General features: G+C 39.2%; 1 protein-coding gene across 6 annotated transcripts in view; it reads left to right on the top strand.

Moving 5' to 3' along the window:
• cobl (cordon-bleu WH2 repeat protein) overlaps positions 1-18091 on the top strand; it is a 127280-nt gene extending 109189 nt beyond the window's left edge. For all 6 annotated transcript variants that reach the window (XM_084089559.1, XM_084089558.1, XM_084089555.1 and 3 more), the window contains 6 exons: positions 3804-4083; positions 7829-7947; positions 8545-10310; positions 10441-10560; positions 11966-12232; positions 17167-18091. In XM_084089559.1, the coding sequence (XP_083945685.1) occupies positions 3804-4083; positions 7829-7947; positions 8545-10310; positions 10441-10560; positions 11966-12232; positions 17167-17247 (2633 nt within the window). In that variant the 3' untranslated portion in view covers positions 17248-18091. The remainder of the gene's footprint in view (positions 1-3803; positions 4084-7828; positions 7948-8544; positions 10311-10440; positions 10561-11965; positions 12233-17166) is intronic.
• Positions 18092-18690: the final 599 nt, after the last annotated feature.

Genomic DNA, 18690 nt, shown 5'->3' with positions numbered 1-18690 from the left:
GGTTACATTTGTAACCCAAGACATTCCCTTTCGAATGATAAGACGCTATGGGGAACAAATACCCACACTGCCATGCTGAGCGGAATGCTCTCCTTCCTCACTAGCCGCGTTTCCATTACCCTTCAAATTGCACAAATTGAAATTGCGAATTGAAAATACGCCCAATGGAAACACGTCAATTTCGCAAAAACTCCCATTTATCGCAAAAAAGTATTTACGCTCGCATGAGGTGGTGTTTCAGGCAATTCGAAAAAAAAGGAATATTTGGCAAAACTGCAATGGAAACAGTTTTTGCGCATTTACAGTCACCTGACTTAGAAGGCGCGGTGTGTTTGGACAGAATACGAGACAGAGTTCTTTATTAAATTCATAAAAGACAAAAGAATGACAGAAATACTGGATTCTAAACCTCATAGAGGTGCCACAATCAAGACCTCGGAGCAGAAATGATTGAGAAAAACCCAGAAACACCTCATATGTGCCGCTCACAGTATAAGGGTCTTTCCTTGCCATTAATGCTTGGATAACACGCCTACGTTTCCTTCCATTAATAATAATAATGTCTAGTGCGGTACGTGGCTGTGATATATATAAACTTACCAACGTCCGTTGCCATGATTTTTGGAATGACTTATCGCGAGAGGAAAAAATTACCTTGTAGTCGCATAACATCAGTTAATGGAAACACCATCCTTTCGCAATAGTTTTTTATTGATATTTAGAAAAAATTTTTAAAAGTTTTGCGCAAATCTTTAATGGAAACACGCCTACTGTCAGAGTCAGATTCCCCAAAGGCACCGGCAAGCTCTCAGCCAAACCGTTGGAGGAGACGGTTTAATTTTTTACCGAGAACCGTTACACCCCTAGTATGAACCTAATGCTCATTCTGAATATTGTAGATTTGTAAGGATTTTCTTAAATTCTGTAGTCAGTGTGAGTCACATTACAGGACATTACATAACTACAATTTATTATAAGCCATTGCTTTGTGCTATTCATTTCTTGGTAACTAAGAAATTGAATTAAATGCTTCTTATGGCTCCTGTTGCAAGTATGCATCTAATGCCAGATTGCTCTGGAAATAAACCAAAGATTGAATACAGAGGAACACCACTATGATTTGTCACCTGGGAAGATCTTGTGTGGTTTGCCACAACGCACGTTGGCTTGTTGGTAAGATCTTTGCATGGTTGTGTTTGTAATCAAGATTTCAACAATATCAGACTTAGTAGTGTGGCTCTGATTTCAAGAAAATGTCTAATTTTGTGGATTTGACAGTGTTTACTCATGACATAAGATGCCATGTGCCACTAATCGATAGTGTGTGTGTGCGTGTGTGTGTGCGCGTGTGTGTGTGTGTGTGTGTGTGTGTGTGTGTGTGTGTGCGCGTGTGTGTGTGCGCGTGTGTGTGTGCACGTAAACTCTCTCTGTGGTTGCAGCTGGCGTATATATGAGCTCTGCTGGGAAAGGGTTGGGAAAGAGCTTGTGAGTCACAATGAATCCAGGAACAGGCCTCTCTTCAACTTAACTACCAAACCTGAACACATACACACACTTTCACAACACACCAAGTTCATCCTGAGGTTCCTCAATTAAAACCTCCCTCATCTCTTCTGTCTGTTTTTAATATCCTGAAAAAGGCATCTGCATTTATTGTAATAACAGGTGATTATGTGAGAGATTTTAGGGTTTAGAGAATGAGAGAGAAATCAATGCGCTAAAGTCATAAAGGAACAGCAGAGAGAGAGAGCAGTTTGAAGAATAGGACAGTGTTGGAACACACATATTTGCACAAGCGGTTTCTAGAGAACAAGCGAGTTATGTTTGGTTTGTTATGTTTGGCGTTAATCCATGACCCACATTCCATTTGATTTTATTCACCGTCTCATTTTTTATATACAAGAAACAGAGAAAATACAGATCACATTTGTTTAGGCCTAAAAAGAGCAACCAAATTATTTTGGTTTTGTGTTTGTCTTTGCAAAACTTTAAGGAGCTGAGTTGTTCTAAGTGGTTTTTCCATAGATATGGCTCATTCAAAGTCTATTTTTTTTGTCCGTTTTATAGTCTAAGTAATGAAAAAAAAAAAAAAAAAACAGTGCACTGCTTTATCTGTTCCCATGAAACTTTAATAAACTGCAAATATTTGACCAAACAAGGTCTTTTACATTCTCAAAGCAAATCCTTACACCTGATAAAAGACAAGTGCCATTAGCTAACTAACCAATTATTCAATAAGCAAAAAGAAGACATCAAACAATCATTGTAATGAATGACATCCAAAAATAAACAAATGCAATTCAAACAACAACCCAACATTTTATTGTCTACCAGTCCATTCACATAACCAATTGCACACATCTTAACAAGCTTCAACAAGTGATCCAGGACCACCGCGTTGCCCAACTGACAAGAGCTGCCATTTCTGTTCCATATAAAAAACATCAAACTCAAAACGCGTTTTTGTAGTTTCATTTTCAAAAACTTGCACTTTGAAACCTGTTTTCAAAAGTTTGCATTTTCAGACCACCAAAACGTTGTTGTGTAAATGAACGCACAAAACCCTGAGCTGTGCGGCACAGATTTTATCAGCTCAGAGCAATATTAAACAGCACAGCACGAGCTCTGAACAGGTTTACTCGCAAGCCGATCTCGATCACGCAACACCGTTATTACACAGCGCTGGGAGATCCAGTGAGAAAGCATTTGAATGCGGCGCAGTATTAATTACATCGCTGCAAGATCTAGTGAGAAGCATTCAAATTTGGCTCAGATTTCTCTGTTGTAAACCATAGATATCAGATCAAACAGCGCTGACGTGGAAACCAGGAGAAACATTGTGCCATAAACAAACAAGTTATAAAAGGCTTTTCGGTCCACAAATAACCAGCATTCACCATGGATTTAATGTAGTAATGTTAACTGTAACCATGGGATTGTGGCTGAAATATTTGAATGTTTTTACATTATTTATTACAGGGTTCGTACAACCTTTTGAGAGTGAAATTCAAGCACTTGTTTCAGAGACGTCTAAATGCTTCACACCATTTCCAGCTCTTCAAAGCTCTAAATATTAACATAACAACTCTCTTTAACAGAGAGTACTTGCACGTTTTGCACTAATTCTGTTCTTTTGGTTTTGGACTTGATGAAGCATGTTACATAATTAACCCAATTGGAAGTACTGACCCATTATGGCATGGTTCCCTCAATCCAGCCCTGGAGGCCCTATGCCCTGCAGAGTTTAGCTCAAACCCTGATCAAATTTCTAGTGGCTGTGTCTGAAAGCTTAGGCAGCTGAATTGTTGCCTCGTTGCCCTATCAGGCAATTACTTCGCAGGTAGCATTTGCGCACAAAGGTACCTTACAAAACTTATTTCGAACAGGCTTTGGATGCTTCAATCTAATGATCGAAGAAAATAAAGTGAGTTTTGGTGACAACAAATATTTAATTACTACAATACTAATTCTCTCTAGAAATGACTGTTGAAAGTCGAAATTGTTTGAAGTTGGTCAAAAACATACATTTACACAAACTAACTACCAATCGCAAATTTCAGACGCCATGATCAGATGAAGGTATCTCAGTAGACAGGATGTGTCTCGATCATTAGTTTCAGACACGCCTTGTTGCCTTCCTGCCTCCATATGCTAACTGTGGAGGTGGCATTTTTCAGCTTTTGGGCACAGCCAATAACTCTGAATGTCTTGATTAGCTTGTTTAACTTTGCCGGGCAGTGGCCATTCAGGACCAGATTTGAGGAATTCTGCATTATGACTGAGACATTTTATCTCCCTTTCAGCCTGGCAGCATTCAGCTCACGAGTCTTCATCAGAGAGGGTGGCAGAGCAGGAAGTGGAAACGGTGTCCGTGGCGAGCAGTGAGAGTTTTGCAGACCAGGGCTATGCGGCATCAGAGGGCATGGCCGAAGAGTCCGGCCTAGTCTCTCCCTCTGAAAGGGTACAATCTATGTCACCTGTGGACATCATGTCTCTAAACAGTGGCTCAGCTCTGCCTGCAAAGTCCAAAGACTCTTCCAGTGACAGCGATGAGGGCTGTGCGACCTGGGGTTCCAGAAAAAGGTATGCACATGTACACGTTTACTCTAGCTATAGACCACCACAACAAACAAAAGCCTCTGGCACATGCCTGTTCACACCAACACGAATGTTTGGTTAAAAAAATATTGGTCTGATTGTGCAATGTCAATCTTTGACAGTAGGTGACGCTTATAGAAAAGCAAAAATGCCTAAATGGTTGGCCAGTATCTTCATAGTTCGATTGACAAGATATTAGAACGCTTCTCCATAAATAAATTTGGTCTGAACAGACACATCAACAGTGGTTTTAAAATTAATGTTTAGCGCACCAAATATCACACAATGTCTTTATATGTGTATTTTTGAAAATCTCTGTAATTCGTTCCCCTTAAAAATTCAGCTAAATCCATTTTTTTGCTACTCCAAGATGGTCTACCTCTGCAGACATTTTGCATGGGAGGAAAAAAATGTATTCTACGATGCATCATGATTCTCTCTTAAAGGTGCCTTGTGTCAAAAAAAATACATTCATACTGCACATTCCATACCAGATGGGGGCAGTATACCTCCAGAAAGTGAGTTGGTCTACTCTAGAGTATGAATATGACATCTTCAAGCTACTCCCCTTCACCTTTACCAGTGAATATGTTCATATTCGTTTTGTTCATATTACATTTTTATTGTTAGTTTGAATTACATTAATTTGACAGACAGCATTCGCTGATGTTGACCAAGCTAGCGCCAACGTAACCAGAGCTTCCAACTCTCTCGCATTCACCGTGAGACTCACGCAATTGACACTTTTCACACGCTCTCACACCACACATCCATTTTCTCACGCACAGAAAAATCGCGAAGCAAAGAGGACACGGAGACCGACAGACTAGACAGACAGAGCAGGTTAGTTATGATATAAAAAAAAAATCTCAGCTCTCAGATTCTGTCAATTTTATTACGCAATTCAAACAATACCGTTTTGGCGCTTGTAAATGTTACACGACAGATCCCTAGCGCACGTGAACCGATCATCTCTACTAATAGTAAAAAAACACGAACACTGTTAAAAGATACAGTAGGCTACAACTTACCAAAATGTATTCCTCATACATAATATCGACCAATCAGTGTTTTTTATCAGCGTGAAGAGGTCAATAACACAGTTGGAGAACAATTATGTCAGATTTACCTCAGGAAAGCCATTTAATAAACATAATATAGGTCACGTAAGTTAGTTGGCAAGAAAAAAAGAGCTATAGAGATTGTGCTATATATGTGTACTATTACAATACTATATTTATGTACGTTATATATACGTTTATCGAACAGCCTTCAATACATTTCTATGTTATAACTTCCCGAAAAAACTACACAAACATATAAAACAAACTTCTAACGAAATACTAACAGCATCTTACTTACCAATCCAAAAGAAATGTTGCAAGTTCAGAGTCGAACCTCATTTCTTTCATGTCCATTAGTTGTCTCCAGCGATGAAAAGCAGTGCCAATGTTTACTCTGGTTCTGTTCCTTTTTTTTATCAGATTTTATTTGAATGTAGTAGTGGACAGTAGGCTACTTTCCACACGATTGACATCAGGTTCAAGTACGCCCACAAGCCGTGCGAGTTATTCGTGTATTGCATGTTTGACTGGTGGTTATGTTGCCCGCATACCGCCTCCCATGGCCGAAACTGGTATTACGACACCTGTCGGGCCGTGGCTAGTAATGCTAATGCTAATTCAGGTTGATATCTCTGCAGCACTATAACTTGTCATTTTTTTAATGACATCATTGCCCTTATTTCTTCTCATTCTTTTGATGCGTGTAGCTCATTTTTTGGATATTTTTACCTCAATTCTGACACATGGCACCTTTAAATGATTCTGAGTTTCAACAAATTTTCAGAATCGATTCTGAGTTTCCTTTTTAACCACAGATGCATGATGGCACTCTTCATGATGGCCAAATTCTGCTTGCTTCCAATTTCACATGGACACACACACACAAACCCTCAAACCTTACATATACTAATCTTCTATAACGTTTGAAAAGGTTGAAGTGAATTACAAGGGCAATTGTGAGCTTCACTGCATAGGAGGGTGAACAACTATGCTTGATGTTACGCTTACAATTTGGTATTTCAGCATTTTCCCCTAAAAATTCTCTACAAAGGCATCATTTATGCCATTTAGAATGTAGCAGGTCTAGATATTTAATACAAGAAACTCACTACCTGACAGACAGCTGCTTTCAAATACTCGCGTACGCTTTGTGAAGATCGCTCGCGGCATGCGGCTATGTGCGAATCCCGTGTATGTGGTTAAATGCACTTGCATCTCAACATGCTTTTATGATGCAAAATTAATGTAAACAGTCAGTTATACCATATACTGATTGGCTTCATCACTGTCTCCTCTCCACCAGTAAGCTGGTGTGTGGTGGGTGTACTGGCGCAATATGGCTGCCGTCGCATCATCCAGGTGGATGCTGCACATTGGTGGTGGTTGAGGAGATTCCCCCTTCTATGTAAAGCGCTTTGAGTGCAGAGAAAAGCGCTATATAAATGTAAGGAATTATTATTATTATTATTAGTTATGACTTGAGCGATTAAGCTGACTGGACAAAACCTCTGATATAAATTGTTTTGGAATCGTATTGTGACTCCAAGAATTGGAATCGGATCGGTTCGTGAGGTGCCTAAAGATTCACACCCCTAGTAGGTATGGCCCTCCTCTACCTCCTGGTACTATAGTTTGGCTGGTCAACCATCTAAACCAGCTTGGACTAGCCAACAAGTAGTTTGAACAATTGTTCCATGTTCCAAAAACCAGCTACCACCGTAGAAATTAAATGGCAATTTTGACCCATTTTGCTAATTGAAATTTGCTCCCTTTATTCCAAGTGAAATAGGATATTCGATGAGAAAAGTGGGTGCTCCAAACCAGATTCAAACCAGTCTAGAATGCAAGTGTTTATTAGTAGCATGAAACAATTAGTTTAATTATTTATTACTGTTTCAGATATGTTTAGTCATATTCACCACACCTGATCACACATTGTTTGAACTCCATAAGATCAATACATTCATTAGACTTTTATTTCTCCGCTGGACAGGAATCAACAGCTCTCCCAATTAGAGTGGAGACAGTGCAAAGGATTTATCTCTCTCATTCTCTCTGTTTACCACCATCAATTCATTCCCACATTTCAGCCAGTCTCACGCTTATCCTTTTCCAGCCAGCCAGTGTTCCTCCAGGGCTGACTGAGAAGTCTGGCTTTTTAAAACTTTGCTTTATGGAGCTGAAAGTGCTGACTACTCCAGATGTATGTGTACGGATTCTCCGCCAAAGCCTGCAGCCTCACCTCAAGCTCCTCGCTCCGGCTCTGTCTTCACTATAAGACTTAGTTTTTCCACTCGTCATCTGTAAAAGCAGCCATTTCCAAGGGTGTTAAAACACAATTTTTTTTAGGCTTGTGTTCATGTGAATAAGCACAGGATAAAGAGTTACAACTCCCATCTTATACTGTAATGCCTTGTATGTGTTATGTGTTAGTTTCATCCAGTTGATATTGAACACTGACTCAAACCTTGCATGTAAGACTTGCATGCTACACCGGAGGCACAAAATAAACTTAATAACTAGAAAAATATGCAAGTTATTATTATTATTATACAAAAATGCAGTATTACCTTAAAGAGTATCGTGATACTAGGGACAGCTTTACTAAATTTGTAGTTGCTTGTTACAAATACACAACCAGCTGAGATGATTTATTGATTTCTCAGTAGTGGAAATATTCAGCGAGGACAGCAGTCAATCAAGAGACAAAATGGATATGAAGAAGATCCAGAGATTACCGCACAGATACACCTCACCCTGGCCAATCTAGATGCAAATCTGGCAGGTAAATTACTCATGGATAAACTGTGCTTCCTCATTAATACTTTAAAGGGTCATGAAATATCCCCTGTTAGTTTTCACCATAGTTTTGAAAAATACTACAACATTGAGTGTGGTAAGCTGCGGAGTGGAGGGTGAATACAGGCAACACAACAGTGTCTTTTTTCACTCTCGTAGAGCTGATTCCGACAAATGCATGCTGCAATTCACCATTACATGCAACAAAATGAACCAATATACAGCCATAATTTAATGCACAAATGAATGCACAGCTGTTTACATTTGTACTCTGCATTGAAGTCTCATGAATAATTATGAAATACTGGTGAGTCATCCTGTGATGTTGACACAATGAAGATTTTAAAACAAAAATGTTGCAAAAAAAGCTTAAAATGAACCAATTTACTTAATCTACTTTAGTGTTTCATGATCCTTTAAAAAATCTTCCTGTTTTCTTCTTTCAGTTATTCATTCTGTGAATTCCTAGGAATTAATTTAGGTAAACATGTTTCCTGGCAGTTTAGTTACGGCCATACCAATAACACTGTTAGCCCTATAAATTACTAATTTATATACTAACTGTGTTTTTCTTGCATATTAGACATTAATCACTCTGGAGGAGCATCTGTGTTTGTGGATGATGAAATACCTGTGTCCATTGTTGACATGGACATTCCAGTTACAACCATTGATGATGTTCTTGATGATGACCGGTTCAGCATGAGCGAGTATGAGGCAGAATTGTTGAGCAGCACGCAAAACATCACCAGCCAATCGTGTACACCATGTGAAGCTATCCAAAACAAAAACAACAATGCCTGCCTAACAGAGGAGAAACACAGAAATCCATCTCCAGACATAGAGAAGCAGTCAGAAGTGACTACACTCACAGTTATTGAGAAAACCACAAGTCCATCTCTATCCAATGAGAAGTTATCACAAGATGCTAAGCGCATAGACAATATGGAACAGAAGGCAGCCCTTTGCTCAGAGACTAAGAGTAAAGCTGAAACTGAAGAACTAAAGAGTCAGAAAAACATTGTATCACAGAAACCTCAAAGTTTTGTAAGTCCTGCTGTTCAAACCGTTCAAAAGGTTCCTGATGAGAGACTAAAATCTGCACCTATGGTCCAAAAGTTCAGAACAGAGACTGCTTATGAGGACAGGGCACCTATTAACAGAGTCCTAACAACTCAGGGTAAGATAACCCAAAGTTCGGTCTCTCGATTTGGAATGAAAACCTTCACAGTCATCCCTCCAAAACCGGCTGTGTCCCAGACCAAACCTACAGGATCTCTAGTCCTAGGCGCCATTAAGATTGATGAACAGGGCAACATGGTTACAGGGAAACAGATTTCCACTGGCCCACCAAAAAACGGCAATCTCGACGTGGATACTCATGCAGAAAAATCCCCATTGGACAAAGCCAAAGCCTTTTGGAGCACTGCAGAGAAGCAAGAACAATCAACTGCGACCAACCAAGGACCCATAGTAAACAATAGAGATACTGATGTGTTCAAACCCTTGATTGTGTCTGGAGTCTCTAAACTTTCACTGAAAACACATCCTGAGGAAACACACAAAGAGATCATTATATTGGAAAGGAAGTCCATATCTGTAGTGGGAAGTAAGCCTTCATTCCCAGAACCTCCAGAGAATCACTCTTTCACAGCTGAAAGGCGTGATCTTTCTTTTCTTATACCCTCCAGAAGAACCTCCAGCCAATACGTAGCTTCTGCCATTGCTAAAAACAATAGCATTCCCAATACTAAAGTAGTTAACATGCAGCCGCCATCAGAGTCCATTGTTGGTGTCAAAAAACCTGTCAATCTGTTTAATAATGAGGTTAGACCTACAAACATACACAAACCTACTACCACTTTCAAGCCCACTGAAAATCCTCCTTTTGGACATCCTAAATGCCTGCAAAGTTACCCTAGTCATGTTGCAGAAAAACCAGCAAGTTCTGAGAGGATATGCAGTATTGAAAAAGGCACTCTGCATGGGGAAGACTCTCTCAAATCTCTGGACTCACATCCCTTAAATAACAAAATCCTGCCCTCAACACATGTGTCTGCTCACATTAAACACATGGAATCTTCCTCTGAAGAAGCCACATCAATCAATAAGTTCCCAGACACATCCTCTGCTCGAAAGACGCCAACAGACACCACACATCCACAACTTACAAAGAAGCCAGAGTTATACAAATCTGAGATTCCATCTGAACCAGACATGGGTAACATATTTGGACCAGTTAAGAAGTTTAAGCCTGTTATTTTTAAGTCTGTCCAAAAGGAAACTTCTATCCATAGCTCTCTAATGGAGTCCATTCAGTCTGGAGAGGGCATTGAACGCCTCAAAAAGGTAAACTATGAGTCACAGCATGAAAGTATGTTTATCAGCTTTCTAGAACATCCTATTATGCTAGGATTCTTAAAGATAATTTAATTATAGTATAATATAAAATCATTGTATTACTTTTCACATTGTCCAGGTATCTGACATGTCTACCAGCTGCACAGTTAAGAAGCCATCTTACAATGATGCAGAGAATGAGCGTTCTGCACTTTTTTCAGCAATAAGAGCTTCAAGCAACTCTGCCAGACTGAAGAAGGTAAGCTAAATATTAGTATGATTTAAGGCACAGTCACATAAGCAAAATGTAATGGGCAAAAAGGTATTGCCATTGTCAATAGTGTAGCAATGCCCTAAATACAGCTCAAAGCAGAAGTCACTTTCAAACTAAAAAGCCTTCTGTTGGTCAACATGGCAAATTTGGTGACCATCTTTATCCCAATGTGAAGTTTTTGTGAGAATTTTTCAGCATCACACAAAATTCCTGACCGCGCTGATTCCTATTGGAATGGCTGGGTTTCATCCTCTAAATTTTTCTAAGCAACAGTAAATATGTCCATACCTTTACATGACTTAGTGTTACACAATTAAAGTGAGGACACATCAGCAAAATTTCACTTTAAAACTAAGCAGCTTTCTGTTGGTCTCCTATTAAGATAAAAAAAAAAAATTCAACCGTAAAATTTTGACATGGAACTTTAAATGTTACCACAACTTTACACGACGAACAATCTCAATATTCGAATTTCTCTTCCACTAAAAGTCCATCAGGCGACATTTTTTATTGTACAGATTCCTGTTAAGATTACTACGATTTTGTCCAAAAAATTATGTAAAGCAAAGGTAAATGACCATGCCTTAAGCCCGGGACGCCAAAGAACTAGCGCTCATGAAAGCCGACTGTGTTGTCGCCTCGCGTCGCCTGCGTCGGGGGAAAAGCTGCACTTGAACACACCGAGAGAACTACTGCCGACTGTCAGCTAGAATGCGTGTTCTGCGCCTGCGTGTAAATGTGACAACTGTCTATTTCTGTCTATTTCTGCAGAGATAGTATCTATATTCGTCATTCAAAAAGGGAAACCGCCACTGCAGATACACAAACCATAAACAAAGCAGTGCGTGCTTACCGTTTTGAATATCAATCCTGCTAAACACTTTCTTTATTTCACTCCGCTCATGTTAATATTGAAATATTCGCCAAGGAACACTCAGGTAAGATGATGTAACATTAGAACAGCCTTCTATCTGTACCGTTTTGACTTCTTTGCTCACTGTTTTGCTATTATTTCTGTGCACTGACTCGTTCACTAAGTTGAACAGCCAATCAGAATTCTCTCCTTCACCGATGGCCCGACGCTGATTCAACATGTCAAATCGGCCGAAAAAAAGCAGACGAGGACCAATTTCTGCCGATGGTGCGTAACACACTGAGAAAACTTAGTCGTCCGACGCACAAAAACTGCCCGACGGCCGTCTGTCGACTTGGTGTGTCCCGGGCTTTAGACAGCTTCATAGATTACATTTCTGGGGGTCGCCAATCACTGTACTGCAACATTAGAACCAATTGGGAGATAAAGTTTTTTCAAAAAACGAAATTGATTTACATGCAGCCTGGTTGTGATTGTCAGTTAACTATAAATATCACGTCATTGTTGTGCTTCTAGATCAAATCAGGAGCAGCTAAGGAGTTGGAGCAGCTCAGGAAGGTTGAGGAGGACAGAAAAGTCCAGAGAGATGTTATCTCGCCTCCTCCCACTTCTCCTCTTGCTTTTGTGCCACCCCCACCTCCAGCTTTCAGTCCTCCACCACCTCCCCCTTCAGCTCCAGCCAAGCCCCCTCTAGTGCTGCCTGCTGGAGGAAACCCAGAGGCGGCCCGAGAGGCTCTTCTGGATGCCATTCGCTCAGGCTCTGGGGCTCAACGTCTTAGGAAGGTAAGAGGCTCATTATTGGCCTCACTTATGAGATTTGAGTTAGATTTACTACATTTGGTATTTTACTATTCTTCCATAAAATTATAGAAAACACAACAGGAATCAGCATACAAAAATCACAATAATTATGATAAACAAAAATACATTTTAGCTAACTATTGAAAAACCATGTGGAGGAATATCTTTGCTATACATTTGCTAATTTGATTAAAAGTGACAGTAAAGACATTTATGTTATATAAGATTTCTATTTCAAATACATGCTGTACTTGTGTACTTTCTATTCATTAAAGCATCCTGAAAAATTGGTTTCCATAAAAATATTACGCAGCACACCTGTTTTCAATATTGATAATAATTAGAAATGTTTCCTGAGCACCAAATCAGCATATTAGAATGATGACTGGCGAAACGGCTGCTATTTTATTTTATTTTTTTAATTGCTATAATATTTCATATTAGTGTTTTTACTGTATTTTTGATCAAATAAATGCAGCCTTGGTGCACATAAAGAGAAGTGTGTTTTAAAAAATGCTAGAATGTAAAAATTAAATTGTTGAAAAAAAAAAAAGAATGCTGTTACTACTGTATAGTACATAAAAGCTACTGCAGAGCAGTGCTGATGATTGGAAAAGAAGGCAAGACTCGGCTCAATGGTCAGATGTCCATCAAGCGCATGTTTACATAAGCCCTATTTGGACGGGATTAACTTTACAAGGTTAGATGGAGTAATGTATTTTTACCACAGGACGTCCGTAATATTAATGGCCAATTCGCACAGGATAAGATATCTCAGTAAAACTAGCAGAAGTGGGAGGGGTAAATCGATTTGCGCATCGCCGTCACCCTCATGTCGTAATGTGTGTATTACGTTGCTTCCTGATATCACGTGTGCAAACACATATAACCTATATTTATATATACAGTGAGGAAAATAAGTATTTGAACACCCTGCTATTTTGCAAGTTCTCCCACTTAGAAATCATGGAGGGGTCTGAAATTGTCATCGTAGGTGCATGTCCACTGTGAGAGACATAATCTAAAAAAAAAAATCCAGAAATCACAATGTATGATTTTTTTAACTATTTATTTGTATGATACAGCTGCAAATAAGTATTTGAACACCTGAGAAAATCAATGTTAATATTTGGTACAGTAGCCTTTGTTTGCAATTACAGAGGTCAAACGTTTCCTGTAGTTTTTCACCAGATTTGCACACACTGCAGGAGGGATTTTGACCCACTCCTCCACACAGATCTTCTCTAGATCAGTCAGGTTTCTGGGCTGTCGCTGAGAAACACGGAGTTTGAGCTCCCTCCAAAGATTCTCTATTGGGTTTAGGTCTGGAGACTGGCTAGGCCACGCCAGAACCTTGATATGCTTCTTACAGAGCCACTCCTTGGTTATCCTGGCTATGTGCTTCGGGTCATTGTCATGTTGGAAGACCCAGCCTCGACCCATCTTCAATGCTCTAACTGAGGGAAGGAGGTTGTTCCCCAAAATCTCGCAATACATGGCCCCGGTCATCCTCTCCTTAATACAGTGCAGTCGCCCTGTCCCATGTGCAGAAAAACACCCCCAAAGCATGATGCTACCACCCCCATGCTTCACAGTAGGGATGGTGTTCTTGGGATGGTACTCATCATTCTTCTTCCTCCAAACACGTTTAGTGGAATTATGACCAAAAAGTTCTATTTTGGTCTCATCTGACCACATGACTTTCTCCCATGACTCCTCTGGATCATCCAAATGGTCATTGGCAAACTTAAGACGGGCCTTGACATGTGCTGGTTTAAGCAGGGGAACCTTCCGTGCCATGCATGATTTCAAACCATGACGTCTTAGTGTATTACCAACAGTAACCTTGGAAACGGTGGTCCCAGCTCTTTTCAGGTCATTGACCAGCTCCTCCCGTGTAGTTCTGGGCTGATTTCTCACCTTTCTTAGGATCATTGAGACCCCACGAGGTGAGATCTTGTATGGAGCCCCAGTCCGAGGGAGATTGACAGTCATGTTTAGCTTCTTCCATTTTCTAATGATTGCTCCAACAGCGACCTTTTTTCACCAAGCTGCTTGGCAATTTCCCCGTAGCCCTTTCCATCCTTGTGGAGGTGTACAATTTTGTCTCTAGTGTCTTTGGACAGCTCTTTGGTCTTGGCCATGTTAGTAGTTGGATTCTTACTGATTGTATGGGGTGGACAGGTGTCTTTATGCAGCTAACGACCTCAGACAGCAGGGCTCTACAGTGCGAGTAATTCACTCGCATTTGCGCCTAAAAATAGTTATGTGCGAACTTGAAAAATAATTTACGAGCACGGTGCGCGAGTGACGGGCTGTTCTCAATACACTGAAGACAACAGCGCGATGAAGCGAAGCATACCACTGATTTCACATGGAAAGCAAGCAAGAGGACGGGGTCGCAACTGCGTGATGTGAACATTTGATGACGCGCTTAACTTTATTCAAATGGGAGCGACGATTCGCAACCATTGAGCCAATCACTGAAATAGTGTGGGAATGTGCGGGAACTGCTGGATTTTAAGTGAGAGAGTCCTCCCAACAGTGCTAAAAAATAAACGCGTGAGAGGGTGTTATTGGCTATATGTCATGTTATAGCCAGATATGATGACGCTACTGCAACACGCATCACGACAGATGAGCGATCCATTCATCAAGCTAACGCGCAAACTGCCGCGAATTAAAGTGAAAGTAAGTCGTAGACGCTCATCACATAATCATATTCATTAATAGTAAAGAAACGAAATGATATTAGGCTAAAGGTTACCAGTGCTGCTGTCGCTCTCTCCTATCGCTGATTTTGAAATGAGCTTATGATGATCAATAAAATGCTGGTCATATCTGTTGCTTTTGGTGACGTGAACTAGGCCTACATTAAATCTGCATATAACGCGGGAATAGAAGATCCGATTTAGTTTTGCGAAAACACACAATGTGACTAGGTGTAAATTGAATCGTTTTGATCAGTAAAAACGCATGAAATCGTTTTGATCAGTAAAAACGTATGCAGTGACCAGGTGTAAACAGGCCGCTACACCATAAAAAAGTAAAGTAAACACTTAGTGAGCTAGATACGCAACACAGTATGAAGCCTATAGTCATTATCTCAAAAGACCAAGTGCAAAAAAAAACAAAATAATGAACTCCCGCACACTATCAGTAGGCCTACTTGCAAATGAGTATCAATTTTATTAGCAACCCACCAAATTTTATTTTAATTTTGTCCCACCAAAAGACCAAGTGCATAAACTGAAGTTACGACCAAAACAGGAAGGACAGGAAGACGACAAAAACTCATTTTTGATGTAACTTAATATAGGCTACTGCAAGTACTGCAAAGGAAAAAAGCAAGCAGGCATTTGTTTTGTTTTTAGCACTTTATACTTTATTGAGGTGTTCATTCTTTTTATATATTTTGAAGTAGGTTAAAATAATAATTGCATAATTATTAAACAGGTAACGTTAGTTCACCCAAAATAGAAAATTCTGTCATTTATTACTCTCCATCATGTCGTTCCAAACCCGTAAGACTTTCACTCATCTTCGGAACACAAATGAAGAACTTTTTGATGAAATTGAGAGATTTCTTTCCCTCCATTGACAGCCTACACAACTACCACTTTGATGCTTCGAAAAACGTTCATAAAAAGATCATAAAACTAATCCATATGAATTGAGCAGTTTAATCAACTTTTTTCACTGTGCTCCTATATTTCTTTGTGTGCTCCTAAATTTTTTCATTTAGGAGCACATGTACTCCTTGGGAAAAAAGTTAGCGTAGAGCCCTGGACAGGTGCATCTAATTTAGGATAATAAATGGAGTGGAGGTGGACATTTTAAAGGCAGACTAACAGGTCTTTGAGGGTCAGAATTCTAGCTGATAGACAGGTGTTCAAATACTTATTTGCAGCTGTATCATACAAATAAATGGTTAAAAAATCATATATTGTGATTTCTGGATTTTGTTTTTTTAGATTATGTCTCTCACAGTGGACATGCACCTACGATGACAATTTCAGACCCCTCCATGATTTCCATGTGGGAGAACTTGGAAAATAGCAGGGTGTTCAAATACTTATTTTCCTCACTGTATATAAAAAAGTTATGCCCGGTCGAACGATGTATTAATTAACTTCAGATTGGATTGTGTTGGTAATAGGCACTTACCTAACGCTAAAAGATGTTTCGTGCCTCTAACAAGTGATTCTTCTTTCTGATCTGAATGGTATGTGGAAAAACACCTGAGTTTTGCCAGACTTCTCCCAGCGTCTAGAACGCAACTAAATACTTTTTCAAGCGTCTCCATACTTGAAAAAATGCGGAAAACTACTTTTAAACACGAAATGTTTACGTACATATTTACAGCGGGTCTATTCGCACGGGATTAGTATTACCTGAGGTAATTTTTCCGGACCTTTTTACTGAAGGTAAAAGTCGCCGTAATCTTTACTGGCATTCTCCGTAATGATTACTGAGATGACGCATTCGGACGAGACTAAAATCACAGAGAAGCTCTGGTAATTATTACTTTACCCCACCTCTCCATGTTAAACTAGTCCCGTCCGAATAGGGCTATAGAAATACAATTAAAAGCAGCAAAACTTAGCATAAACAGCTCTGACAGAGCATTATGATTGGCCCAAAGCAAACTTCTTACCTTAACGTTACCTTGTACTGTGCATGCTCATACCGGTAATCCTATTCTTTGTTCACACATAGTATCATACCGGTAATTTAATTGTTACCACCTCATACTGGAAAAATGCCTAAACTAATTCACCTTGTCCTGTTAACACATGATCTCTAAACGATAATTTGTGTAAAAGGGGCTAATGGCAACATATTTGGCAACACAAAGTATTTGTCTCTTGAATAAATGACACAAATATGACAAATTAAGACTTTACATTTTACAGGTCCCTGTTACACAGACAAGACGACAAGTGAATGGGAGACTTGGCACCATTCAGGCAACATCACTTTCTTATGGACACTGAACCTTCACTGGATCACCGTTTGGGTTTCAAGAACCGCCAAATCTGGTGTTTTAGGATTAGCATAAATGTTAACACAATCATCACAGCCTTCGTTATTTATAGTGGTTTGCTGCTTCACATCTGTGCCAATACTAATTTGCTTAGTTTCAGGCAGATTATGTCCTGCTACTGACATGTAATGTTGACATTTGAAGCTCTTTGTTAATGCTGCTTTTTTATATTATAAAGGTGTTTCTTTAAATGTTTTTTTGCTATTTTTTAAATATTTACAGAATAATAATTATGGAATGACCATTCTACTATCTATTTCTATTAGAAAAGTGGACTATTGACAATGGACCACTCTTGACAATGTTTTTCAAACCATTGTAGATACACATGCCGTATATTTGACCAATACTAATGCACTTTTTGTAAAACTGATTATTTTGAAAACACTTAGATTATTTTTAAAGCCTTATAGATACTGTATGATTGGACATAATGTAATCCATACCTTTTCAACAAACTGCTGAACAACTGTGATGTAGAGCTGTCATGGTACTTCAGCTTTAATTTATTTCATTGTGTAAATCATACACTACTTTATTTAGAGTAAATTGTTTAATATATTTACACAAGTTTTTTTATGTTGTTCTTATTTATCATTATATGAGAGACCTGTACGGTTGTAAAAAAAGAAAACACATGATACTAATATAGTACATTTCAAATCTGACACTAAAGCATTAGTGTAATGAAAGAGATTTTTAAATAATGCTTTTGTAATGTACCTTTTTTTTTTTTTTTGATTGCAGCACAAACTGAATCAAACTTGTACATCAATAAACTGTTGATTCATTAATTCTTTCCTTGTACATTGCTTGAGGATTGATGAATTGTATGCATACACTAAAAGAGATGCTAGCAAGACAATTTCATAAATGGATTAATAATGTTATCTGGAATCTGTGAACGTCATGTTATTGTTTAGTCTAGATGCAATAGTTATTGCTTGTATTTTTGCAGTGTTTGTCATAGTGCTGAACTTTTAAGCTTAATAAAATTTAATAAGCACCAAGCTGCAAACTCAAGTACAGAGGACACAAAACAAGTTCAATAAGAAATAAATTGTAAAAATTCTGAAATATTCCTAAATAAATTTGTATTCATTCCAGTTTAAGATTGGACTGGTCACACTGTGACCAGTGTTCTTGCTGCTTTACATGTTTTCACTTTAAACAGCATGGTACCCATCACAAAACTGTATGGACCCTATCTTGCACCCAGCGCAATTGACTTTGTACATCAACGCATGTATCCTTCCTATTTTGCACTCGACGCACAGCGGACTTTTCCTTCCACAGACGCACGTCGGTAAATTAGGGAATGAACTTGCGCCCGGGGGGCGGTTCAGCGAAAAGAGGAGGCGTGTTCCAGCACAAACGTTCCCTGGTGCTATTT

The sequence above is a fragment of the Abramis brama genome (assembly GCF_963993115.1).
Source record: "Abramis brama genome assembly, chromosome: 17".
Classification (NCBI taxonomy): domain Eukaryota; kingdom Metazoa; phylum Chordata; class Actinopteri; order Cypriniformes; family Leuciscidae; genus Abramis; species Abramis brama.
The sequence above is the reverse complement of the archived record's forward strand: the minus strand, read 5'-3'. Positions and strand labels throughout refer to the sequence as shown.